Here is a 25745-nt window from a genome sequence, read left to right as displayed (position 1 = left end):
GACCTACAGTAACCCTACAGTCTGGAGTCTGTTACAGCGACTTCTACTAGCCGCTGATACCTCATATACTGTACTGTAATACCTAGAAGTACTGTACAAACATACTGTGGATAGAATAGAAATGACCTCAGGAGGGTCACTTCTGAAAATGGCAAATTACTACATTGTGTGTTGTCTACATTACAACAGTGAACATTTTTACTCATAAGCCTTTTGGAGCATTTTTTTTAATGCTTTCCCTTTTTTCCCTATGCAATTTATCCTCTAATGTTGATATTGACCACTGTGTGTATACACTGCTATACAAAAGGGGAGAACGGGGTAAGATGAGCCACCCCTTGTATCTAGGCAACCATACACAAAATGAATCCTGTGATCATAGAAGTATTTAATTTCCTTCAGTCTGTGATTGAGGAGAGCAGATGGAGAAGGTGCTAAAAGAGATGGGACAGAACATTTTATTTTTGTTGTGTCAGGTGAATTTGATCATGGGGCATCGCGTCATGTGTCTTCTATCTCAATGGAAGTAGATGCATTTTAGAGTCAAACGGGTTACGGAACATAGATGTGACTAATGTAGCTGGAGGAATTGGGTATGTTGGAGCTTGGAGAGTTGGATGCCATCATGATTGAAAGATTCTTGGGTAGGGAAGATCTACATGGAGACCCTTTTCACATCAAATAGCATCAGTTTACATGCAGAGACGCTATTTCCATTAAAGTATCAAATGTGCTTTGGTTTAACGCTTTATAAGATAAAATACGTCAGATACTGTTTGAAATAAATACACATTTATTTTGTGGTACAAAATGCAAAAAGTGGCTAATTTTACCCCATTCTCCCCTATATGCATAAGGCTACTTTGTTTTCTGAGTGTGTGTATTAGAGTGTAACTGACCCTATAGGCTACAATTAGGGGAGAAAGTAACACTTGCTCTTAAAAAAAGTATGACTGCACAAATTAAAACTAATTATGTTACTTTTTAAATGATTGTTGAAGTGCTTGGTTGACAAATTGACAACAGTTCTATAGACTTGGTCTTTGAATGATAAACAACAGCTAATGAGTTTTAGTGTAGCGTACATTGTTTTGGAAATGTACTCCTCACACACATATGACAGACATGAACTGTCTCTTGAGATAATAACCAGTGTTGACACAGGAAGATGAACTGACTAACCAGTGTTGACACTGGCAGATGCACTTCTTAGAGCCAGACAGCCTTACAGGCCAACACGTTCTGATTCGTAGGGCATCAAATTACGACATTAAATTGTGATATGATACACAAAGATGAGACCATCCCTCACAATTTGAACCTTTTTCGATCGAAACTGTGTCGCCTAATGTGACATTGCACTGGTGAGCAAACAGCCAAAAAGGACAGGATTCCCAACTAAGGGTACTTGAAAGTTTGAGAATTTGAGAGAGAAATCATATTTTGCGCAAGAAAATATACAGTAAATACAATATAATACATCTCAGTGTTGTAACAGTGTTTGATCCGTGTCTCAAACTATATACCCTGTTTGGTCCTTGAATTTGAGGGAATTGGGCCTTGAAAGGTAATTGAATTTGATGATTTAGAAGGTGTGGGAACCCTGAAAGAGAGTTACGTGGTCTGTTTACTCATTAAACCCTTCAGGCTTCGACCCAATCTAGATGTTGTTACTTCCAGCTAACTGGTAAGATGAGTCTTTTGTTGACTTACTTAAATTTTAGCAAGTTACTTACACCACACCAGTGCTAACATTGACAAGATTAGGCACTCCACCTCAAAACTTGTACACTGTGGTACATCTGCAGTGGACGAACCACTGAGCCTCACGCCACGGCACACACTGTGTATCTCACTAGGGCAGAGAGGAGAAGAGGGCAGGCGGTGCACTCGGAACTGCAGAACCTCCCAGACCCATCCTGGTGAGTTATTTCATTGTTTTCATAGTTGTAGACCTTGTTTGTCTATATTGCATATTACATAAGTGAACTGCATTGATGGTCAGAGAAGAAAAACACCTATACCTACTGCTAGTGTCCTCTAGAGAGAGAGTGGCGTCAGCAGAGGACCAAAATGTGAGACTCATTAGCCAATGAACAGCCAGGAATGGGTCTCGCGCTACTTTTGCATGCTAAAATAAAGCTGATAATGTACAATTTGATTCAAGAAAAAAAAAACTTTAAAAGTAGAACACAAACTGTCCATTTTGCTGCAACTCGACAGTGCTGCTTAATCCAGGACCTTACTTCCTGGAACTCTTGAGAGTAAAAAACTGGTCCATTGGAGTGAATGGAGATGTCGCAACTGGAACCATTATCACTGTTCTTATGGAATCATGAGGAATGTGACAATTGTTCCATATGGTTAGCAGTACTGGTATACTGGAGGTGTCTTTCTTCTTTGCACCTCAAGAACATCTTTGCAACTTAAGTAAACACATGTTCATGTAATCCACATGATCTCCTCAGTGTATCAGGGAGACCACCCTCTGATCTCCTGCCCTCCATTGTCACTCCACCATGGGCCAGAACAAGAGCATGCCCTTTTCTAACGGCTTCCAGAACTCCAGCTTCTTCTCCTCTTTCAAATCCTCTCGGCGTTCCACCCAATCCTACGATATCACCTTAACCCCGAGCATCTTCTCCACACTGTGGCGGGCGAACGCCCCCGTCTCCAGCCCCAATGATTTCATCCCTCTCTTCAGCGACTGCATCTCCACTGCATCGTCCAGAACCCAAGAGTACCTGGTCTTTAAGGACCCCGAGGACAAGTTCCACCCCAGCCCTGAGGTGCTCACTCAGGTAGAAAACACTGTTTACTCTATAGCAGAATGCTCTGCAAAGTGGTTGTCTTGGGTTTCTTGCGCATTACTGCTTAAATTGTCTTTGTTTCATTGTAAGTCAGTCTTAAGAACAAACTATAAAAGTGTTTCCGATATGAAATCCAACAAAACCAAACAGTGTTCCTACACATTTTCCATTTCAAAATGCCATACTTTTCCAGACTCAAATTTCCAGAATTCTCTGTCAGACCATATTTGACATCTGATCTGTGAGTACACAAGGGTGTCACTTTGTGGTGAAAAGTGTTGAAATGTCCAACAATGTTGCTCCTCCATAGATCTCATTCTTGTAGGGGTGTCACAATATATCGTCCCACGAAATTTCGCGATAGTAAAACGTCACGATATGTATCGTTGAGATGAAATCTCATATCGCAAATTTTTTTTTTTTTTTTTTTTTTTTTTTCAAAAAATAGACTAAGAAACGTCTTTGTTTGTTGAAGTTCAATGTGTGGAAAGTAGTTCAGTTGAACAAGTCTCTGAAGAGACACATGAGAAGTTATACAGGAGAGAAACCATTCAATTGAGTTTCTGGCAAAACTGTTTACTTGACAGGAAAAACTGAAGATGCATAAAAAATAGATTAAGAAAAGTCTTGTTGTTTGAGTTTGAAGAAAAACTGAAGATGCATAATGAGAATTTATACTGCTGAGAAACCTTTTAGTTCAAAGTAAATCTAAGTGATGGTGTAACTCATTCTATTTCAAGATAAGCCTTATCTCCAATCTCATGTTTTTTCTAGTTGTTATTGTAATAACAATTTCCCACAACAGCATGTTTTGTATTTGTGCATTTCAAATAAAATACTACTTTTCCAGTCATATATTGTCATTATTCAAGTTTAAAAAAATATTGTTAAAATCGTATCGTATCGTATCGTTATCGTGAACCCAGTATCGTGATACGTATCGTATCGTGAACTGAGTGTATCGTGACACCCCTACATTCTTGTGTTTGTTCTTGCCTTCCAACAGATCTTCCTCATGACCTACATCAATGAGAGTATCAATCTCAATATGACAGAAAACTTCAACTGCACAGCCATGACGCCTGCACAACGCATCCTCCTGGGGGCTGACTGGGTCTGGGCCGTGCTGGAGAAACCAAGCAAGAACCCTCGTATCCAGATCGCGGTACAGGTACTCCACCTCCCAGACCGAGGGGGCGCCGAAGAGGACAGTTGTCCCCCGGAGGCGTGCGATGAATCCATGCTGTTGGCACAGAGGGAGTCCGGCCACAGGACCATGTGTGAGAGGATGGTGGACTTCTGCACCTCCGTCGGCAAAGACTGCTACGCTCTCTTCTTGTTCGTTGGGAAGAAAAGTGACAAGAATAATATCTACGGCGTCCTCAGCAACAACTTCGAGGCCGCCATCGGGAAATGCGACAAGATTGACAGGGGTTTGATTGAGAACTTTTTCAAGGGGTCGAGGTATCTCCATACCCCTTCAGGGATGCTACAGGCGATTGTCACCAAAAAGGAAGGAGAACCTCTCACTCTGATGATGAAGTTCAGCTGAACCAATGTGACTTGTATTTTATGGCCTATGGTGTGTGATACAGACATAAGAATAAATAAATAATTGAATGACACAGGAAACAGGAGGCTATTGATCTATCTCTTGAGAAAGAACCTCCTACCAAGAGAGGGGTTTTAAGTTTTTCCATGCCAAGGACCCCCCCGGATACATGTTTGGCCAGGGACCCCAACTAAAATAAATTTGTCCTACTTTGTTATTACCGGTAGATATGAGTCAGTATGGAATTCTATAGGCTATCTGTCTAATCTACAGTGTTTCTTGCAAGATACGGTATCAGTGGAGGAAAAAGTGTTGTATAAGGTAGGCTATAAGACACATTCTCATAATCCTAACTTCAAATTCACCTCAAGTAAAAACTATTTTTAAAATACTAGGAATCTCGCACGCTCAAGTCCTAGGGTGGAGACTCTGGAGATGATGTGCCACTTGTCCTCTTCTCCCTACTTATACTCCCAGAGTCTCCCACCACTTATCCTCAGCCAGGAAGGATTTATTACATGAGCGGACCAGATTGACAGAATGTAGGGAAACAGTGGATGGATAAATCCTAGTCTCATGTAGTCAGACCCAGTGTCGACGTCAGCAAACTAGCCTAGGTAATAATCAGCAAGCTTCCAGCGACAGCTGGTACTGTGAGACTAGATAAATCCAGGAGGCGGTAATGCAACATAAAGGATGCCAACTGCCATAAAACACCACAGAAGGACTTATTACACACTGATCACTGATGATATCACAATTGCTCAAGTGACATCACTGATGACATCACAATCGTGACTGACACCACCACAGACACCACCAACTTAGCCAATTTTAACTAGAAGACTCCCCCGTCTGTGGCTGGATAACTCACGGATTTGAGTTGAATGCTTCACTTTATGCTTCATTTGCAGTGATGATTAACATTTTGTACAGTTTTCTCATGAACTATTTTACTATTTAGAACAGAGGGCAGATTGTTCTATATGTATTGATGACACATGTACCTGAATCTTCTTTTCTTGATTAAACAAACTTGAACTATGGTGGGTTATCGTCTTATGAATAGTGAAACTATTTTACATTTGCATTACAGACTGGTATTACTTCAAAATAACTAAATGATGAATGTTTGACAGGTCTCACATTCCATTCAGAGTAGTAAGAAATATGTTGATGAAAGGGATCGATGTCAATTTATACAGAGCTTCTACAACATGCAAAATACACGTTCATGAGCACATGTTAGTTTTGTTTTTAATATGAAAATGGATGTCAACTTTAGCTGCATGCACAAGTGTTATTTCATTTATTTATTTTTGGTTTTATCTGTTAATAAATAAGGTTTTTACAGTGAGCCGTCAAAAAACAACTAAGATCTTTATTTGAATATAAAAGCAATACAAATTGAAATGATCCATTCTTGTCATTCAAAATGGCAATAGTTGAATAAAAGAATGAATGAAAACATTTACACATGGCGAATAAATTAAACAATGACCTTTGAAGTTGAAAGATCCGATGGCAGTTATATTGGCACAGTTTTCCTACATGACTAACATGAGCTTGAATAAAGTACAAAAACAACAGAAAGCATGAAATCCTATTTTCACAGTGTGAACCCCTGCAGGTTTGTATCATTTGCTGGTCAGATTGTAATGCAACCAATGCAGAGATAAAAGTCTTTGAAATAGCAAGGATATTTTTATTTAATTTCTTACTAAAACGGATTTCAAGTTTGTGGAAAGTGAAAAATCAGTCGTGAAAACAACCTCTACTCTGCAAAATTAATCCAGAACAGGAATGGGGTTGCTGACTATAACAGTATAAGTCACATTTTCTTGCAGGCACTGGGACGTATCCTCACCACTGACTTGGCAGGAACATATTAACATGTTTAACATAGGACATATTAACTAAAGACAGTGTCCGTCATAGTTCATCCTTCTCCACAGTGTGTCCATCTCTCCGGCCTTCACGCTGACATGCACAGTGGGCAGTGTTGTCGTCCGGCTGAGGCACCGGCTCCATGTCTGGGTGCCGTGTGGGTCGGCCAGACTGCCGCTGCGAGTACAGCTGCAGCACTCTGTAGTAGTAACAGTACAGTCTGGCTGGTTGCAGCAGCTCTCTGACAAGCGCCTGGCCTGCTTTTGCAATCTCCTGTGCTTCAGCGTCGTTCCCTTTGGCCCATTTGATCTTCTCGAGAAGGTCAGACAGGCTTCTCTTCACAGGGAGGTAGTGGGTGCCCGCTCTCAGTCGGCTGTAGAAAAACTCGTAGTAGGGAGAGTCCTGCTTCAGGACCAGACTATTTCCCAGCATCAGGTAAGGAAACCTGTATGCTGCCACTGTCCCATCCACATTCACTTGGTACTTGTACTAAAAAGTGGGAGAGGAAAGTATTTAAAAAAATAATTTTAAGTGTTATTACATTGTGTAAATGTATTTAAAGCTACAATATACAAGTTTTGTCATGTTCAAATAACAATAAATAAATAAATAAATAGAATGGAATATATTGGGTTCGCACTCTTATTTTTCAGGCTAGATGATGTTTCAAAGTAGAGACAGCTCATTAAGATGAGTGACAGGTGTTCGGGTCAGGAACTTGACCGATTGAGGTGGAGCAGGGGGCGGGACTAAAAATACACCTCTTGCCTCCAGGGCAAAAAGTTGTAGCTTTAACATGCACAAGGAGTTCCACATACGGAGTCATGGCATAAAAGGGAACACACCAGCCGTGACGTTAAAGGAGAATTTAAAAAAATCAGCTGCAGTTGGGCTGCCATGTTTCGCTTGGAGTAATGTAACAGAAAGGGTAGCTAAAGTATTTTGGAGGTTATGGCTGAATATTTTGCGGTTTTCAAGAATATGGACGAGGCATTTTAATTTGATGGCTGCACGTATTTATTTGAGCTGGAGTAGGCTAACGCTATATGGAATCCATATAGCGTTACTGTATCCATTTCTGTATCCATATTATGGATACAAACTGAAGAGCCAGGCATGGAGACGGAGAGGAGCAGGAGGCAGAAAGAGGAGGTGAACAAGCTACTACAAGGTAAATACAAGCGTTAATCTTTTCTCTCTCTGTTACAATAACAATGTGAGCCTGTGTCCATTGCAAAAATAAGCTTGTTAAGTGGACCTCTTAGTGGCTGCGGAGACACGGGGGGCATCCGGGCAAAGCGGCTGCGATCTTGGTCAATACTGCACCAATTTAAAAAAAAATCTGCATATATAGAAAATTATGAAAATAGGGTGCAGATTGAAAAATACAGAAATTATTGTGGGGGGGCCGCCCCCCTTGCTCGGATCACACCCATTTTCCAACTCGGCCTTCATTTTGATGTCAACTACACACACACCTGTAAGGTTTCGTGACTGCATCTTGCACAGTTGTGATGCTATCGCGGGGACAGATTCTGTCCATGGACAGACATAAACACCTGGCAAAGTATCTCAAAATCACTTTTGTGGGAGTTCCCGCTACAAAAGGCGTCTCCAAGACCCCATTTTGCCTTGATGACACACACAGACTCACAAGGTGAAAACAATAACGGCTGGTAAATATTCAAAATATTTCCTCACCTTGAAGAAGTCAAAGAATCCAACAAGCGATGCTTTGCCCACTTCTTTCTCCCTGTGCCTGAAGAAGAACCAGCCTGTGATCCCTGCGTCCAACAGCTCTGGATGTGTCTTGGACAGAGAGACCAGGTGAAGCCGCTCCTCCCGACTGTCCCGGCCACGGAAAAACGCCTGCTCCATTTTATCAACCCATGGAGGCCCTGGAAGACGGCAATCCAAATATTAACATTATTAATATTTGGAGCTTGGCCCACTTGCAGAGATACACCAAGTAAGACACTTACTTGAAGCCAACTTTTAAACAGACTTGGAAGGTTAGATATGCAGTGAACTAAAACACCATGACTCACCATGAACTTGAAGCAGTTAAAATTATAAATGTTCACAAATTATTCGAAAATAGAACATGTGAAGAGGAATATTAGTCCCTTCACTGGCTTCCCATCTCAGCACGCATCAAAGTCAAGACACTGGTACTCGTCGAAGAGGCAGAAGACCCCCGCACACTGACTTCACTGTTGCAAGACTTTTATTAAACAAAATGTGAGGTTTCGGTCAACCGACCTTCATGTGGCATATGATACAGAAAGTAATAGGACCTGTTTAAATAGGCAACAGGAGAAAATAATCAGCCAATAGGGACAAGGCAATTAGGTAGAAACCCATGGCACAAATCAGTGCCTAATAGAAACTGCAGGTGCCAGATAATCATAATAAATTGACATAGATCCATAGACAGTTCCCAGTACACCAGACTGCTCCTCCCTATCTGTAGTCTAGTCAGGTTCCAAACCTCGCACCACTCCTCCACGCTTGTATTCCTTTTAAAAGGACTTCTTAGTCTGCTTAGAAGAGGTAACACCAGTCTGGTTATGTCACCGAGAACATTAAATACAAGGTGTGGGAGAACAAGACATGTTTTCTGTGTACTCATATTGTCAGCGTCTTTGGGTCATTGAAAAGCGCTATATAAAATAAATGAATTATTATCATTATTATTACTATTATTATTAATTGCCAATTGTCTTTGTTTACATAAGAAAAAAGTATGCTAAGACATGTTTACACACATACACACACACACACACACACACACACACACACAACCCCGTGAAGATAACGTCTTACTCGAGAACCGTCATTTTGTTTTTTAGATATAGCCGTTTGTTTGGAATGAGAAAGATTGGAAAGGTGTTTTAAATGGGAATTCCCAGTGAACTGCAGCAACATTCTAGAATTCTACTGGGGTGTAGAGGGTTAAGAGTTCAAAGTTCATCGCCATTTGAAACGGTGTACTTGCATTATTATGCTATTATATTATCATTATATTAGTGACAAAAAAAAATCTTAAAATGAGAATTATATTTATCACAATTATTTATGGGACAATATATCGACCTAGAAGTAGAGAAAATCCCGCAAGACACTGACCTTACTGGTAAACTCTTTATTAGAAGATAAATAGGGAAAACAACGTTTCGGTGCTAACAGTAGTTAACGTGAAAGGCCTATGTGTTGCTTATGTTGGTTACCTGTATTGCCTTGGACAGACAGCAGGTCATTGGTCACGCCTCTCATGGCCTCCATGGAGGAGTGAGTGACGTCGTACGTGGGGAGGACAATGTCTCTGGTGTCTGCGGAGCCGCACCAGGACAAGATGGGCACAGGCCCGGGACTGGCCTCCGCCTTCCTCGTCTCCATTGGCCAGTCTCCCACATTGATGTAAAACTCCACATCGGGCAACTTCACCTGCAACGGCAAATCCGGAGATTAATGACTGAAGTTTTACAAGTTGAGTGGGGGCAAAACATGAATGAAAGGAACTGAGGAGGCGAACCAGAAGATATTGTTTTTTAAACTTACATAAATTCATGAGTTTGGTGTGTAAAGGCGTTTACTACTCTACTAGTCGGACGGATAATCCAATTTTACTCAAATTTACATCCCTAACACACACACACACACACACACACACACACACACACACACACACACACACACACAGAGAGAGACACAGAGACACACACACACACACACACACACACACACACAGAGAGACACAGACACACACACACACACACACACACAGAGACACACACACACACACACACACACACACACCTCTTTACCTTGCGTATTAGCGATAGCACCATTTCATCTGAGAACATCTTGAAGTCAGTGTATTTCCCCAGGGAGCGGCGATACACCTGGTTGTCGATGACAGCATAGTGAATGAGTCCTCCTCTGTTGGCAAACCTCTGGGGAACTTCATGTCGGAGGCGCTCCAGGTCGACGCTGGGGAAAGAACTCAAGTCCTCCAGGACCTGAGGCTCCTCGGCGGGACACCGCATGATGCTCTCCCATGTGGAGGCGTCAGGTTCAGGACAGTCACAGTATTCGTGATAGACCGGACCTGAGCATTCGTAACAGTAGCAATAAATTAAGTGATTTTTGCTTGAAGCTGCACAAGGCAACTTATGTTGGTGGGTTCAAATGACAGCAAAAGGTTTGAAAAATGTGAACTAAAATACCTATACATTTCCCACGAAATATGAATTGGGTACAATCAATCATGATTTGAATGGCCTGCTGGCCTACAAAATAATGAGATTTACATACTGTAATTTACATTATGCATAATATGCATGCCAGCTTACACACAGTTAGTGAATAGCCTCAATGTAAGAGCTCTGTGATTTGGTCATTTTGGTGATTTAGCACACATCTCTCTGTGCATACCTTTAACGAATCTGGGGTTTTAAAGATATGACACAGGAAGACAGGCATACCTTGTAGGGTATAGGGCTTTTAAAGATATGAGACAGGAAGACAGGCATACCTTGTAGGTTATAGGGCTTTTAAAGATATGACACAGGAAGACAGGCATACCTTGTAGGTTATAGGGCGACTTGGCGACAGCAGCATCCTGGTGCAGCACTTGGACCTTTAAGCCGCTGAGCGCAGAGCCGTACAGGCGATACCTCACCAGGAAGGAGCCGTCTCCTCTGTCCAGTGGTGGAGGAACATGCAGGCGGATATGCTCTTTCTGGGCCAGCGTGCTCACCTTCACTTGAAACGTGTCTTTACCTGAAACAAACAGCACCAGTGAAGACACACTGACTGACACTCCAGTCCAGAGACATACAGTGCATGTTGGATCCTATCCATGCTACAGGGCTAATGAATGGCAGTGCCCTCCCTAAAGCAGTGGTTCTCAACGTGGGGTCTGACTCCGAGGGCCACCAGGGGTCCTTGAGGGGGTCCCCAGAAAATGGATCAACTTCACCATTATTGCATTTACAAGCCAAGCCGTTAACACAATAGAAGAATGACTATTTTGATCATAACTTCACTGTTATCTCTCTACCTACATGATAATATTGAATTCTGGACAAAATCTGACAATTAAAAAATATTGTCAGATTTGGGTTTGAGAGACAAACCCTCATCAAAAGGGGTCTGTGGCTTTAATGTGGACTCAATTATGTGTCCATATGAAAGTTGAGAATCACTGGCAATGCATTGATTGAGTACTAGATTAACGTTAGGCCTTTCTAACAGGAGTCATTGGTTATGGTCATGCTGACATTTTGTTGCTGTATTGAATATTAACAAAATGGTGTTGGTGGAAGAAAGTAAAAAAAAAAAAAAAGTCTGAAAAATAATGCCATCAGTTTTGGATCACGAAGAAAAACTCGGGGAAAAACATGGGGCTACAGTGGCATGGGCTCTGCTTCAGTTAATGCGGAAATCAGGTAAAGCATGTAATACTGTGTTAAACTGTTTACCTGGTGAGAAAGTCAGGTTTTCTCCTTTTGAATTGACCGCCTGGATGTAGAAGTAGCGGACCGGTAACACCGCCCCGGGCTGCAGCCCCGGACCCCAGACGTGACATCTCTCCGGGCTGACTTCTGATGAGGAACAAAGCGGAAAGTTTGTCCCGGTGAACGCAACTAAAACAACAAACCGACACAGTACGCGTCTGTCAAACGGGTGAGCTAAAGCAAAGCTACGTTTACACACCATGTTCCTGCAACCGTTAACTGCTAAACCTGCAGACTAGCGTAGGAACTTTTCAGGGGGAATGCAACTCCTGCGCCGACATGTTTACCGCAAAGATGAGCTTTGTGAAGCGGACACGCCCATTATCCGATGGTGCCTTCAGGGGACGTCGGAAATTATGAAGCGGCAACCTCCGCCCAAATGAAGCCACCATGGAAGTGCAAAAACTGCAGTTCCTCGAATGGCCATTTGAGGCTGGCTGCAAAAGCGAGTAATTCCCCATAGACCCCCATGTTAAAATGCCCAAACTTACAGCAGAAATAAACATGTTTACAACCAGGTAAAAAATAAAACTGTTTTGATCTTATTGAGGCACAGTTATTGCACAGTTAACATGTTTCACCTTAGAGTAGTGTGTGTGTGTGTGTGTGTGTGTGTGTGTGTGTGTGTGTGTGTGTGTGTGTGTGTGTGTGTGTGTGTGTGTGTGTGTGTGTGTGTGTCTGTTAGACTATTTGTATTGTATTTGTTATAGTCTGACTCACCAACAGGCCTGTGGGCCCCTACTGAGACAGTGAGTCGATCGTACAGACAGCGCGAGTCATTCTCCAAATCAAAATGATCAAACTCAAGCAGTGTGTGTGTGTGTGTGTGTGTGTGTGTGTGTGTGTGTGTGTGTGTGTGCATGAGGTATGTGCAACAGGTAAAGTGATTCAAGTGTACAGCAAAGTGTTTGAATGAAGTGATCATGTGACTTATAAGTGTTCATCAGAGTGATGGCCTATGGGAAGAAACTGTTCTTATGTCTGGTTGTTTTGGTGTACGGTAGTCTATTTACCACCTACCAGAGGGGAGCAGTTCGAACAGGTCATGTCCAGGGTGAGATGGGTCTTTGATGATCTTTCCTGCCCATTTTTTGACTCTATGGAGTACAAGTCCTGGAGGGAGGGCAGGTTGGCACCAATGATTTTTTTTCTGCAGTCCTGACTGTCCATTGCAGTCTGTGCTTGTTCTGTTTGGTGACAGACCCAAGGCAGACTCGAACATTCCAAATTATCATTCTGCTCTTCAGCTTTTGTCTGAAGCTGCCGGAATGGCTAACGTTGCAATGCAACGAGATAAATACTTCAGCTTTCATCCCCCCTCAGAGCAGGACCATGCAGTAGCTTCAGAACTGATCCTCATCCTTGTCTCAGCTAACCCACAGCAATTTCCACTGCAGGCACCATTTAACAAGGCCCTACTTTTTCATACATGTAGCAATCACAATAAAACAGTAGACTTGCCTTAAACCCCATGGTTGTTGTCCGTCAAAAGGGGCTATTCGTGTTCTTGAATGTTGCCTAGTTTTCAATACCATGGGTTTTTTGTCATTCCAGAGCCTGTAATTTTTGTTCTTCTGGCTGTGTACGGGTTTCGTCTGTTCATCTCACTTTAATCATTTTTATCGCAGCAAAATTGTCAAGTAGACAGACTGACCAACACTGTCATAAAAACCTGTCATAAATGTTGCATGCACCTGGCAATTTATATAATAAAATATTGTGATAATTGGCATTCGTGCAATACAATACATATTGCCACACCAAATATTGCGATACTATGCTGTATCACTTCCCCCCCATTGAAAACTATGCAACATTCAAGAACACGAATACCCTGTTTTGACAGAAAACATTGTTTCTAAGGCAAGTGACTGCTACATGTATGAAAAAGTAGTGCCATTTTAAATGGAGCATGCAATGGAATTTGCGGGCGCTTGTCTGAGACTCCGAGAGAATCGCTGTTATGAAACAATAACAAAACAAATGTTTCTGACTGCTAAAGGCAAATTGACTCCAGAAGAGATGTCTAAGATAAGCTAAAATAAAATAGCACTTTATTGATCCCCTTGGTGCCACAGCAGCAATTGACGGAAAATACCTATGAATATAAAGTATGTCAAGTAAGTTACAGGTAATAAAGAAATAAAGGAAATAGCTACTGTACTAACATAGAATAAAGGCAGTGAACATAATACAACAATAGAGACTGACTAAGTGAAGATGACTGGGTGAAGAAAGTAAGTCGATAAGACCCATTGGCCAGCTAGTGCAAACACTGCAAATAATAAATGCAATTTGGATAGTTCCATGGATTATGGTTGTTTTAAAATTTTAATTCAGCATATTCAAAGTAATAGGTCTACAACACAAAATAGAGTACCACTTAAAAAAAAAATCTGTGTTGTATAAAATGTTTGGCAGGAATTTGTTATGTAAAAATATGACTATGTTTGCATACTGTAAGTCGGCATTTCCCTAGAATTTTTCAGAGTATTCACAACTGGTCATTTTGATTCCATATTAGCCCCAGCACTCGCCAATCCTAAATCTATTCCTGCTTGAATAATTTCTGAAGATGAAAGTAGATTTGGTCATAAACTCGTTTGTAATTTGGGATATTGGACCATAGTGAGTTTCTTTTATGTGATGTCCCACCAATGCCAAGTACAGGGAAAGCAAAGCACCACTGTAATTAGCCAGGATGCTAGTATGCAAAGATGTTGTCTGTTGTGTATCCCAACTTGTCCAGGTTGGGAAGACAGGCGTACTGGATCATGGGCGGAGGCCCACACAGGACAATAAGGACGTCACGGGACGCAGGAGGAAGCTGGGCCTTGATCATGTCATGGGTCACGAACCCTGAACTGTAGCACCAGTCTGGAGGAGAAGAGAGAAAGAGAGAGAGAGTCAGCTTCCAGAGGAAAGATCTTCCTCACGGCTGGATTTACACTGAAAATCTATATTTTAATAATTTGTCAGAACAGACAGCAAAATGCAGACTGGAATCTCATTTAATATTCTTGCTTTTTTGACACAGGCCTTAGGGACATATTTACACAACAAACTTATAGGCATCGAAGAGGTGCCTCCTTTCCTTATCCTGGCTTTGTATTGTAGGATTTCCCAAATAATTCCTCGGGTTTTTACTGTTAAGATATGATTGTAGGCAGAGAGATAATAACAGTCAGTCTTCTACATTTTCTAATTGTGTTAACTTCTTATAAATGAAATAATGGAGAATAAAAAAGTTCTCCAGCGCACACCAGGATAGGATAGATAGACGCTCTTTATTTAGTTACATAAATTAGAAAAGGCGAATTGCACGTTTTACATGTTTTGGCCGGTAGTGGCTGAGGCAGGCGACAGGAACCGGGAGAGGCGGCGATGGGGGGGTAGGGAGGTCAAGAGGGATGGAGAGGAGAGCGTCCGTGGTAGGGGCTGCTCGGTCAGACAGAGGGGACAGCGATTGATTTGAAAATTTGAAGGAAAGAGTTGCATTGTTCAGTTGTGGAGGTGCAGAAGGGCACGGGGCTTGAGGAGGCTGTGCGTGGTGGAAAAGGGGGTTTTGGGATTACGGTTATGTCACTGATGATGGAGGAGAACTATGCAGACTTTGCGGCAGTGAGGGCATCTTTGTAGGTGGAGAGGTGGAGTTTGTAAGCTTCGTGTTGGACAGTGAGCGATGTTTTCTTGGTGGGTCGTTCCAGTTGGTGGCCAGTCTGTTTAAATGTGCAGAGCTCGTCGGGTCTCAGAGGGTACACTGTCTCATGCTTTTTGGTTCTGCCCCTCACTATCCGGATTTTGGGCCAAAATATTTGACTGGTACTCCAAGTCCTACAAAATAACCCTACAGCCGGAACCAGAACTCGCCATCTTTGGCTGCTCGGAGTCCTCTCTGAACTTCCCTACAGCTGTGCAACAATCTCTGACACCGGGGACAACTGTTGCCAAAATACTTATTCTGAAGGAATGGAAGTCCTCCTCTTCACCTTCTTTTCAGGTGTGGCTGATGGACATGATTTCTGTATTACAGATGGAGACTCAGGTCCCTGAGAACCAATTCGTTCAAAAGGTTCTCAACTGTCTGGGACCCGTTTTTGGCATACTTTGACAAGGTTAAGAATTATAAGTGACTGAGGTTAGGGGTGGTGTCTCGTGGACCCCTTGCGTGGGATCTCATGCACATTGTCTCTTGCAAGCACATAAGTTGATAGCACCAAGTTGTAATGATGAATGTCGATGATGTATTCTTTCTTTTCCTGTGTCTGAGTCTGTTTGTCTTGTTTGTATGTTCTATAAAAATTGAAACTAAAATATATCTTTTTGTTTGTTGCAGAGCTCAGGTGTGAACAAGGGTGCAGAGGTATTGAAGGTTTTTGTTTTGAGAGGGGCCAGTAAATTGAGGGAGGCAGATAATGTGTTGTTGAGGTTATTGGCGAGATCATCAAGTGCCTTACCCTGCGGAGGTTTGTCCAGTGTGAACCAGAGCTTGACTTTGTCCGGATTATTATTCTTCACCTCCTCCAGCTCCTCTCTCAGCAGGATGTCCTTCTCCGTCTAAGGGAACAAAAGAGACATTTTTAGCATTTGCAGTTACCATTTTATGTAATACTCTTTAACCATGAAACATCTGGCTTTCCAAAACACAGGCTCAAAACATATACTAAAATATATACTAAAATCTATACTTTCCTTTCTGCCTGCTTCAGTTTCTGAAATTTCAACAAATGTTTCCATAAATTTTTGTTTTGTTTTGTTTTGTTTTTTCTTTAACAAATGTTTTGTTTTTTCTTACCAAAGAAGCTGAACCTCTTCTCGCGACCCTTCTCTTTGCCGTCTTTATTGCGCATGGTGACGCCTCCTCCAGCGTCGCCCGAGCCGTGGGAGATGGGGCTCATGGGAGGCATGGTAATGGCTCGGTTTAGGCCCCGCGGGCCCCCGGGCGAGTCTCCCGACCCCCCTGCTGGAATGGAGCAGTGGATGGAGTGGATCCAGGAGGTCATCTCCGGCTCATCCTTTGCTTGGAACAGGTACTCTTTACCGTCTCCTATCCTGAGCTTGAAGACATGTTTCCTTTTCTTGTATTCATGGGCTACCTTGCACACAGCCTCTCCCAGGCTGATCGGTACCTCTCCATGGTATGGAATTCCATTGCTAGCGCTCTTGTTGTCCTTGTAGAAACTGAGACTTCCTTTCCTAGATAAGACACAGTACACGTTCTGCCAGGACCTGGTAGCGGCCTTTTTGCTGTGGGACTCCATCTCCTGTTTTCGACAGAGCATGCCCTCCATGGCTTCCGGCTCTGAGTTGGGTCCACCCCGGCTGGGTAACATGGCGGAAGGGTCGAGGGGTGAGGAGGCCAGGCCACTGTCCTGGGCCGGGCCGTTCACAGACTCTGACTCGGAGCCCTGTGATGTCTCATTGTCGCTGTGTACTCCATTCACTGTTAGCGGCGTCTGGGGTTGCCGTGCTCGCTCCTCCTTCTCCAGCCTCCTCTGCAGCCCCTGCTCCTCCAGTGTAGTGAGTTTTTCCAACAGGACAAAGCGTTCTTCCCAGCCCGCAGTGAGCTTCTCAAATGCCGCATGGCACTTCATTAGGCTCTCTACCTCATCCATGTTTGAGCCCAGCTCTGCTGCTCGCACCAGAGGCTCCTGTCCTGCCAACCAAGACTCTGCCACATAGGCATCCCGACCAAACTGCAACACCTCCAGCACAATTTCTAAGTGGCCCATCTTGTCTTGCCACTTCTTGTTGATCTTGTCCCTCTTTTCCTGGAGCTGGGTCAGCTTTTCCTGGATCTCATCAGCTGCATAGTGATTATTGTTGATGAGACGGTTTCCCGTAGAAATACAGGCAGTAAAGCTGTCCGCCCTGGTCTCAATCTCTGACTTGATGTACTGGTGATTAGCAATGACCAACCCTGCAGAGGACACATCCCTGGGGCTGTCATGGGCATCAATCTGCAGGTTGACCCCATCCATCCAGAGCATGAGGTCTCGCACCATGTTGAAGAAGTGGAACTTCTCCATGGTGTCCAGCAGGAGGAGCCTGCGGGCCTGGCCAGCCTCCAGGAGGCCCTCCCAGGCTGAAGTCACAGCACGTTCGCTCCGGTAGATCTCCTCAGCCTTCTCCCCAGCATAGGCCTTCTGTAGCCGTGCTGCTTCATCCTGCATCTGGTTCACCTGTCCGCTGATGGTCTGGATGTCATGCTCGAAGGTGTTGTGCTGTCTGTGTAGGTGCTGGACAGTGTTCAGGTCACAACCCAGGTCAGAGGTCAGCGCCTCCCTCTTCTCGCGGATGCGGCCGAGCGCCTCCATGGCATCCTGGTGGAAGCGGTGCAGCTCGTAGGAGGTGGCTAGCATCTGCGTGCGTGTGTCGATCAGCTCCAGCAGGTCGGCCCAGGCCTCATTCAGCCCATCCTTCCACTCGGCCATGCTGGTATTCTCAGGGTGACCGGACTCGATGAGGTCGTCTGCCAGACCATTCACGCCATCCACGCGCTCCTGGCCGATGGTGCTAGTGTCACGAGCAAACTCCCGGAACTTGTCCCTCAGCAATGTGACGTGTTCATAGTCCTGGACCAGTTCATGGGAGTCGGCGACCACTTCCCTCTCAGCAATCCACTGTTCCAGATCATTCACCTCCCGCTTCAACTGGGTCAACCCCAGCCTCTCCTGAAGCTGCCCAAGATGCTCCTTGGCAAGGTCTTTCAGACGTGCATACAGCTTGTCCAGTTGAGCTTGCCGCAGGGTGATTCTCTCACTCTCTGGATGTTCACTGGTGACCATGAGGTGGCTGCTGTTGGCGAGCTGGTGAATGGTTTGGGCGTGGTCTTTGAGCGCCTGCTCCAGGTTCTGATGCTTCTTCACCATCACGAATGTGCTTTGCTCATCCGTGGCTTTTTCCTCTGACATCACATATAGCTCCTGCTCTCCCATCCAGGCCTCAACCTCAGCTGCGTCAGTGTAGAACTGCTGGGCGCGTTTAGCCTCTACGAGACAGGCATGACGCTCGTCTGTCTCGGCGATGAGCTGGGCCCACAGGTCCCTCAGCTCAACCAGGCGGCCCTCGAGTGCAGACTGCCTCTCTCCATCCACCTCGTTCTGGGTCTTGTCTCGTCTATGGATGTCATCGATACGAGGTTGATGACCCTGGATCTCCTTCTGCAACGACTGGTTCTTCTTGATCAGCAGCTGCACAGTGGGCAGGTCTTTTCCGTGGTCTGTGGAGGTCGCCAACGGCATCCTCTCCTTCACCCAGATAATTTCATCCTCCAGATCTCTGTTGAACTCATGTGCTTCTTTGGAGGCAAGCAGGCGCTCTCTCCTCAGTTTGAGAAGGTCCTGAAGCTTGCCAAAGCTGTAGGTGGCACGCCTCTGCTGTGCGTCTACCTTGGCCAAGCTGGGATCCTCCTGGGACAGGGACAGGGCCTGAGACTGCAGGGACTGCAACTCCTTCTCACGCACCTCCAGCTGGTGCTCCACCATCTGGTGCTTCTTAAGTAGGATGTTGACACTAGTCAAATCCTTGCCGTAGTCGTCGCTCTGCAGCTGACCGTCCAGGTTTTTCAACCAGACTTCCAGAGCTGAGCAGCTCTGTGTAAAGATCTCTGCCCTGTTCGCATCAAACAGGCACTGGGCCTTGGTGCTGGCGGTGCCCTCCAGCTCTTCCCACTGTCGCTGCAGGCCCTCCATGTTCTCCTCCACCACAGACTGCAGCTCTGGCTTCTCCATCACCAGTGCCTGGCCCTCCTTATCAATATTGTCCAGCCAGTCTTTGTTGGAGGCCAGCTCTGCCATGAAGGCCTGGTGTTTCTGGCACTTGCTGTGGAGGTTTCTGGTCTCGTCGTATGACATGTCCTGAGCTGTCAGCATCTTCTCATTGATCCACAAAGATAGCTCCTGTCCACCTTGAAGGAGGTGCTGAAATTCACAGTTATCCTTGAGCTTCGTCAGCAGTTCATTTACAACCTGCTTGTACTTTTGATGCCTCTCCTGGATGGAGTCAGCTTTTTCCTGGATCTTCTCAGAGTTGGCGTTGCCCTCATTAATGAGGCGGTGTCCGGCCTGCACCACTCTGGTGATCTTCTCCTCACTGGCCTCTGTGGTGGTAAGGATGTCTGCATACTTCTTAATGGCCTCCTCCGCTCCCTGAAGGCTGGTGGGCATCTCTGTGTGTGAGAGCACATACTCCTGGCTGTTGAGGAAGGCCTCTGCATGCTTTGCGTCTCTCAAGAAGGTCTGGAAATCAAAGGCTTCGGCCAACAGGCTGTGGTGGTTCTCACACGTGCGATGCAACTCATGCCAGCCAGTGTCCAGGGCCTGCAGCCTCTGGGCCAAGAACATGTGCTGGGCATCTTTTTGACCTTGGGTCACCTCCTCACCGACCGCTCGCATCTTCTCATAGTCCTCCTTGTAGTTATCCACCTCATTCTTGATGCTCTCGTGCTGGGCCAGCAGGTTCTCGGACTCAGGCAGAGAGGTGGGAATGTCCTCTGAGGCCTCAGCTGTCTGGGTGCGGGACAGCCAGGACTGGAAGTCATCCAGATCCCCGAGGAAGCCCTGCAGCTTGCTGGCTTCACCTAGCGACTCCTTGTGCCACTTCATAGAGGCGTTCAACTCCTCCCACACCTCTTGGATCTCTGCCAAGTGCGCTTGAATCTCCTCAACCTGGTCTGGATGTTCCCTTGCCAGCTTTTCTGCTTTGTTTCTCAGGTCATCCAACTTGCCCTGAATAGCCTCCAGGTCCCTCTCCATGCCAGTGAGCTTGCGTTGCAGTGCCATCACTCCAGCCAGGTCATTGCCCAAGCTCTGAGTGGATTCAATAACCTTGGTCTTCTCTCTCATCCAAGTTTGGATCTCATTACACTCCAGGTGATAGTTCTGGATGCTGAGGGCCGACTCCAGTAGTAGCTTCTTTTGACCAGCCAGCTGTTGAAACTCCTTCCATCTGTTGTCGAGTTGGTCTTGTGTCTGGTTGATTTGGTCTTTGTTGCAGTTGTCAGAGCTTAACAGCTGCTCGGCCACCAGGTTCAGATCAGTGACGCGAGTGCCCAGGTTGTTCATCACAGGTTCCAGTGTCTCAAACCTCTGCTGCAGCACCTCCAAATCCTCCAGTTTGGTCGGGATCTCCATGCCATGTAGCCACTGCTCCTTCTCGTTCACCCAGAGCAGACAGGCACCAGCCTCACTCAGCATGCGGTAGAGAGCCAGAGCGCCTTCCAGAGCTTTGTGCCGAGCAGCTGACAGAGACTTCAACTCCTCATAGCATTGCTGTATAGCAGGCAGACGACCATCCACCTGGGGTAAGTGTGCCTGTGGCAGAGAGAGGGTCTGCTCATGCAGGGAGTAAATGAGGGGTCGGTGGCTCTGGATCTCCTCCTCCACCTCCCGCTGCTTGCGAGCTAGCATCTGGGTGGAGAACTCATCATAGCCCACCTCCTGACTGGACACCTGATGAAGCATCTCCATGATCCAAGCCTCCATGTCATTGGCATCCGTTTGAAACAAGGCCACTGCTTCCTTAAGTCTGTGCTCTCTGAGCTGGGTTGTCTCTTCCAGATGTGCCCACTGAGCATGGAAGTCTTGGATGCTCTCAGTGACCTCGGGAGCTCCAAAGTGTCCCTTGTTAACCAAAGCTTCCCCGGCAGCGATGCTGTTACCCAGAAGACCATAGCGGGCTGCCATCTCACCAGTGAAAGCATCGTGCTTACTGAGCAGGTGAAGGGCAGAGGTAAGGTCATGGCCACAATCTCCACCAGCCAGGATCTGCTCCTGCTCTCTGATCCAGGCTGCTTCCTCTCCAAGCTCCCATAGGAACTGCCACAGGCACCGTGAGTCCTCCAGACGCACCCTGCTTTCCCCAGCAAGCTGGCCGAGCTCCTTGTAGGCCCGGCCCAGCAGGTCGACCTTCTTGTTCACCAGTGCTGGTTCACATGGTTTATAGGCCTGTTCATGGGAAGTGAAGCGCTGTGCGGCTCCCTGCACTCCCTTGACCCTCTCCGCTTGGGCTGAGATGTCAGCCTCCACCAGCTGGTGCGTCTGCAGCATGTCCAACACGTCGTGCAAATGCTTTCCGCTGTCCTGGGACTGCAGACGACCCTTCATGTCTCCCATCCAGTCCATGATGTAGCACATCTCCTGCAGCAGCCTCTGGAGTTCGCGGTGGGAGTTCAGGCGCTCTCTGCGTGCAGCCAGGAGCTCTTTCAGGTACTCCCAGAGACGAAGAACGTTATCCCTCCGTGCGAGTACATGTCGCATGTCATGGTATGACTCTGCCTCCAGCTCCCTGGCAAAAGCCTCCACTGCGCCCACACGCTCCCAATATGCTCCGATGTCTGTCTCAATGGCCTCGTGTTTACGAGTGGCGGCTTCCATGGCTCCCAGGTCAGTCCCAAAATTGTCCTGAGACACCATCCTCTGGTTCTCACTCAGCCATGTCTCCCTCATTGCAGCTTTGCGGTTAAAGCGAGCAGCGAGCATCTCCAGCTTCTCTTGGCGAATCAACTCATTCCTCAGTGCCAGCTCGCGTTCGTGCTCTGCCTTTTCCAGACGTTCCCATGCCCTATTGATGTCAGAGATGAGTTTGCCTTCTCTTGGCATGTACACTTTCTGGTTGTTAGCTCTCATCTTGCTCTGGATGGTGAAGAGCAGAACCTCTAGGTTGCCCTTCTCTGTGAATTTGGGGGGTTTCTCCACAGTGCGGTAGGAGTTGAAAGCCTGGAGCTGGTTCTGCACAGCACTCAGGGAGTTTGCTAGCTGCCGATCATTGAGTGTCAGGATGGTCTGCTCGATCCACTGCAGCAGGTCTGAGTACAGGGTCTCATAGTTCTGTACAAGCTGGTCAGCCTCAATAGCATAGTCCAGCACTTTGCCAATTCTTTTGCCCTCCACTGCCAGAGCCTTCATCTTGGAGAAGTAATGGTAGTAGGTCGCCACGTAGGTGATGATGGACTTCTCATCCGGTTGGACAACGTTGACATGCTCAGGCTCCAGCAGCTTGGTAAGGCCCAGCTCCTTCTCTGCCACATTGAAAGCATTCTGGAGATTGTAGTGGGCATTGGATAGTTTCAGGGTGTCAAACTCAATCAGGTCAGATCTGTGTTTGTGCACGATGGCATTGAACGCCAGACCATCTCTCCAGCTGGTAGTGAAGTTCTGGACGTTAACATGGGGGTATCCAGCGGTTTTCATCTGGCACCAAAGCAGCAAGGCATCTTTAGCCATCTTTTTCTCGTTGCCCTCCATCTCCACACTGATGTCTTGGATCTGGAAGCGCAGAATAATAGTCCAGATGAGACCGAGGGTGAGACGATGATTCCCGTCCACAATGTCGTGTGAACCCATGTTTTCCAGGTGGACCTTCTGCTCCTTAAGGAATAGCAGGGCTTTGTCGACATTCTCCAGGCAGTGGATACGCATGCAGCCCTTAGTGGGCTTTGGCAGCTGTTCCCCTGAGAGCACTACCAGCAGGCGGATGAGCATGCGGCCATCGCGCAGGTCAGTATACAAGTCTCCGATGCGACAAGTCACACGGCCCAAGTGAGAGTTCACCCACTTGGTGAAGGTCTTCTTCTCCACTGTCTCACGCTCATCTTGCAGCTGTTTGAACCTTCCTTCCAGGATGTTTGAGTATCGCACCTGATTAACAAATGTGGCTGGGGACGAACAGGGTTCTCTGTCCCTGTGCTCCCACTCCATGGCCTCAGTTTCTGGACCTCTCTCTATTCGATATTCGTCTCCAAACTTTTGAGCCGGCATTTAGGCACTCGCACATTTGTTTGAGCAGAGCAGAGCAGGCGAACCAGCCGTGGTCGGGTGGCTGCGTAAACAAAGCCTGCTGTGTCCTCTCAACATGACATCATAACATTATGACATCATAAGATTATGACATCATGACATCTTATTGGGTTATGGCATCTCTCACTGATGACATCACTCACTGATGACATCACAATCGCTCGAGTGACATCACTCATAGATACAGTCGGTCTGTGTGGGAATGACACAAAATGTTGCCTCTGGTGTAGAACGGTGGAGGGATACCCCCCATATCTCAATGGGCTGACTCACCAGGAAGGTGCTGCGACTCTACACTGCAGGATTGACGTCTGTTCAGATGTGCATTTACTGCAGGAGTTGAATCCCCAATCCTCTCTGCCTGGGTTGGGCAGGTGTTGACAAGACACCTCCTGAATGTATACCGACGACATCACAGTCGCTCGAGTGACATCACTGATGACATCACAATTGCTCGAGTGACATCACTGATGACATCACAATTGCTCGAGTGACATCACTGATGACATCATAATTTCTCAAGCGACATCACTGATGAGATTGTAATTGCTCGAGTGACATCACTGATGACATCATAATTTCTCAAGCGACATCACTGATGAGATTGTAATTGCTCGAGTGACATCACTGATGACACTCTAGGAATCAAGCGCCTCTGGAGATGATGCGCCACTTGTCCTCTGTTCCCATGACATTGTAATCGCTCGAGTGACATCACTGATGACATCACAATTGCTCAGGTGGTGACATCACTGATGACATCACAATTGCTCAAGTGACATCACTGATGACATCATCACTGATGACACCACAATCGTGACTGAACCACACCGCCATACCGAGCTCACAGACACCACCCACTTAGCCGATTTTAACTAAGAAGATTCTGTCAAGGTTTTCCTGAGATATCGCGTTAACGAGCATGAAGTGTTTGTGAGGTCACAGTGACCTTGAACTTAGACCAGCAAAATCGAATCAGTTCATCCTTGAGTCGAAGTGGACATTTGAGCCAAATTGGAAGAAATTCCATCAAGGCCTTCCTGAGATATCGCGTTAACGATCCTCAGACAGATGTGCAGTAGGCTATTATGTACCTGTACATACGGATGGACAACCCAAAAACATATGCCTCCGGCCACGGCTATCGTCGGCATACTAATGGCATAAAAATGTGTGTAAATGTCTAAAAACTCTCTTAAAATTCATTAATACAGTATCTATATTTTTTCAAGCCTGCGCTTCTGTCTGGTTTATTTTACTTGTTTGTGAATCTTATCACATCCCTGTCATTTCCACATGGTGCTTGAAGTGGAACTCACCTGGTTGGCAAATATGAGAGAGCACTTGGTGTTGTCAGTAGGGTCCGCGCTGATGCTGCGAATCAATTGCAGCATAGGAGTGATACCTGTAATGGTAAAAGATGGAAGATAGAGATGTAAAGTATACTTAACTACTTCTCTTCTCAAACGCTCTGCCATTACAATATCCTGTTTATACACAAAAAAAGTAGCTTGTGGCTTTTTCAGGGATGTTTCATTCTTCAAAGACTTTTAGCCTGCTGAGCTTCTGCGATGTTCTTCTGAATGCATGCACGCATTACAATAACCATCAGCATTATGCATGAGGGTCTAACAGAAATTTACCTGTTCCACCGGCGATCATCCCAATGTGTCTAAATGTCTGAACCCTTGGCTCAGACTTCTTGTCAGGTCGGATGGAGAATTTACCTGAAGAGAAGAGAAGAGAAGGAAGAGAAGAGAAGAGAAGAGAAGAGAAGAGAAGGAAGAGAAGAGAAGAGAAGAGAAGAGAAGAGAAGAGAAGAGAGGAGAAGGAAGAGAAGAAAAGAAAAGAGAAGAGAAGAGAAGAGAAGAGAAGAGAAGAGAAGAGAAGAGAAGAGAAGAGAAGAGAAGAGAAGAGAAGAGAAGAGAAGAGAAGAGAAGAGTTAACTTTGTTATGGCATGCAAAGCTGCTCTGACACAACCTTATACCACACTGCCATCTGTTGGCCACAACCCACAATATTATGGCATCGACAAAGACATGTCGTATGATATAAATGCAGTGCTCTCTTTTCCATTTCCCTCCATTTCTGTATGACACCATTTTTTCAAAGGTACTTTAGGTACATTAAAGGTATATTATGACATCTATAATACACACATCATACCATTCCCCT

The 25745-nt window shown here is 45.6% G+C and overlaps 3 protein-coding genes and 1 pseudogene across 4 annotated transcripts in view; 1 reads left to right on the top strand and 3 right to left on the bottom strand.

The window, feature by feature from the left end:
• The first annotated feature begins 1813 nt into the window (after window positions 1-1813).
• rep15 (RAB15 effector protein) lies at window positions 1814-4632 on the top strand. Its single transcript, XM_083655195.1, has 3 exons — window positions 1814-1922; window positions 2469-2801; window positions 3817-4632. Exons 2-3 carry the CDS (start codon window positions 2520-2522, stop codon window positions 4360-4362), a joined length of 828 nt encoding a protein of 275 aa, XP_083511321.1. The 5' UTR covers window positions 1814-1922; window positions 2469-2519; the 3' UTR covers window positions 4363-4632.
• Window positions 4633-5822: 1190 nt separating this feature from the next.
• poglut3 (protein O-glucosyltransferase 3) lies at window positions 5823-11992 on the bottom strand. The gene is made up of 6 exons (XM_083655194.1): window positions 11736-11992; window positions 10837-11034; window positions 10077-10360; window positions 9480-9696; window positions 7951-8147; window positions 5823-6738 (listed from the first exon to the last, which is right to left on the bottom strand). Exons 1-6 carry the CDS (start codon window positions 11971-11973, stop codon window positions 6295-6297), a joined length of 1578 nt encoding a protein of 525 aa, XP_083511320.1. The 5' UTR covers window positions 11974-11992; the 3' UTR covers window positions 5823-6294.
• Window positions 11993-14242: 2250 nt separating this feature from the next.
• Window positions 14243-25745, bottom strand: part of cyb5r2 (cytochrome b5 reductase 2) — a gene marked incomplete at its 5' end in the record, with an annotated part of 16234 nt that continues 4731 nt past the window's right edge. The window contains 5 exons of the mRNA XM_083654752.1: window positions 14243-14648; window positions 16229-16328; window positions 24889-24974; window positions 25213-25296; window positions 25737-25745. The exon at window positions 25737-25745 is cut by the window's right edge and continues 121 nt beyond it. Of these exons, the coding sequence (XP_083510878.1) occupies window positions 14476-14648; window positions 16229-16328; window positions 24889-24974; window positions 25213-25296; window positions 25737-25745 (452 nt within the window). The 3' untranslated portion in view covers window positions 14243-14475. The remainder of the gene's footprint in view (window positions 14649-16228; window positions 16329-24888; window positions 24975-25212; window positions 25297-25736) is intronic.
• Window positions 16541-23470, bottom strand: LOC310792423 (spectrin beta chain, non-erythrocytic 1 pseudogene; annotated as a pseudogene). The gene has a single exon. The product of its transcript is annotated as a spectrin beta chain, non-erythrocytic 1 pseudogene (transcript).

Source organism: Poromitra crassiceps (genome assembly GCF_964638095.1).
Source record: "Poromitra crassiceps genome assembly, chromosome: 18".
NCBI classification, from domain to species: Eukaryota; Metazoa; Chordata; class Actinopteri; order Beryciformes; family Melamphaidae; genus Poromitra; species Poromitra crassiceps.
This window is presented reverse-complemented; position numbering and strand designations above follow the sequence as displayed.

Coding starts and splice junctions, on each gene's coding strand:
- rep15 (XM_083655195.1), top strand. CDS start 2,520: ATGGGCCAGAACAAGAGCATGCCCTTTTCTAACGGCTTCCAGAACTCC. Junction 2,802..3,816: donor GCCCTGAGGTGCTCACTCAG/GTAGAAAACACT, acceptor GCCTTCCAACAG/ATCTTCCTCATGACCTACAT.
- poglut3 (XM_083655194.1), bottom strand. CDS start 11,973: ATGGTGTGTAAACGTAGCTTTGCTTTAGCTCACCCGTTTGACAGACGC. Junction 10,361..10,836: donor GTCGCCCTATAACCTACAAG/GTATGCCTGTCT, acceptor ACGAATGCTCAG/GTCCGGTCTATCACGAATAC. Junction 9,697..10,076: donor TGCTATCGCTAATACGCAAG/GTAAAGAGGTGT, acceptor TTGCCGTTGCAG/GTGAAGTTGCCCGATGTGGA.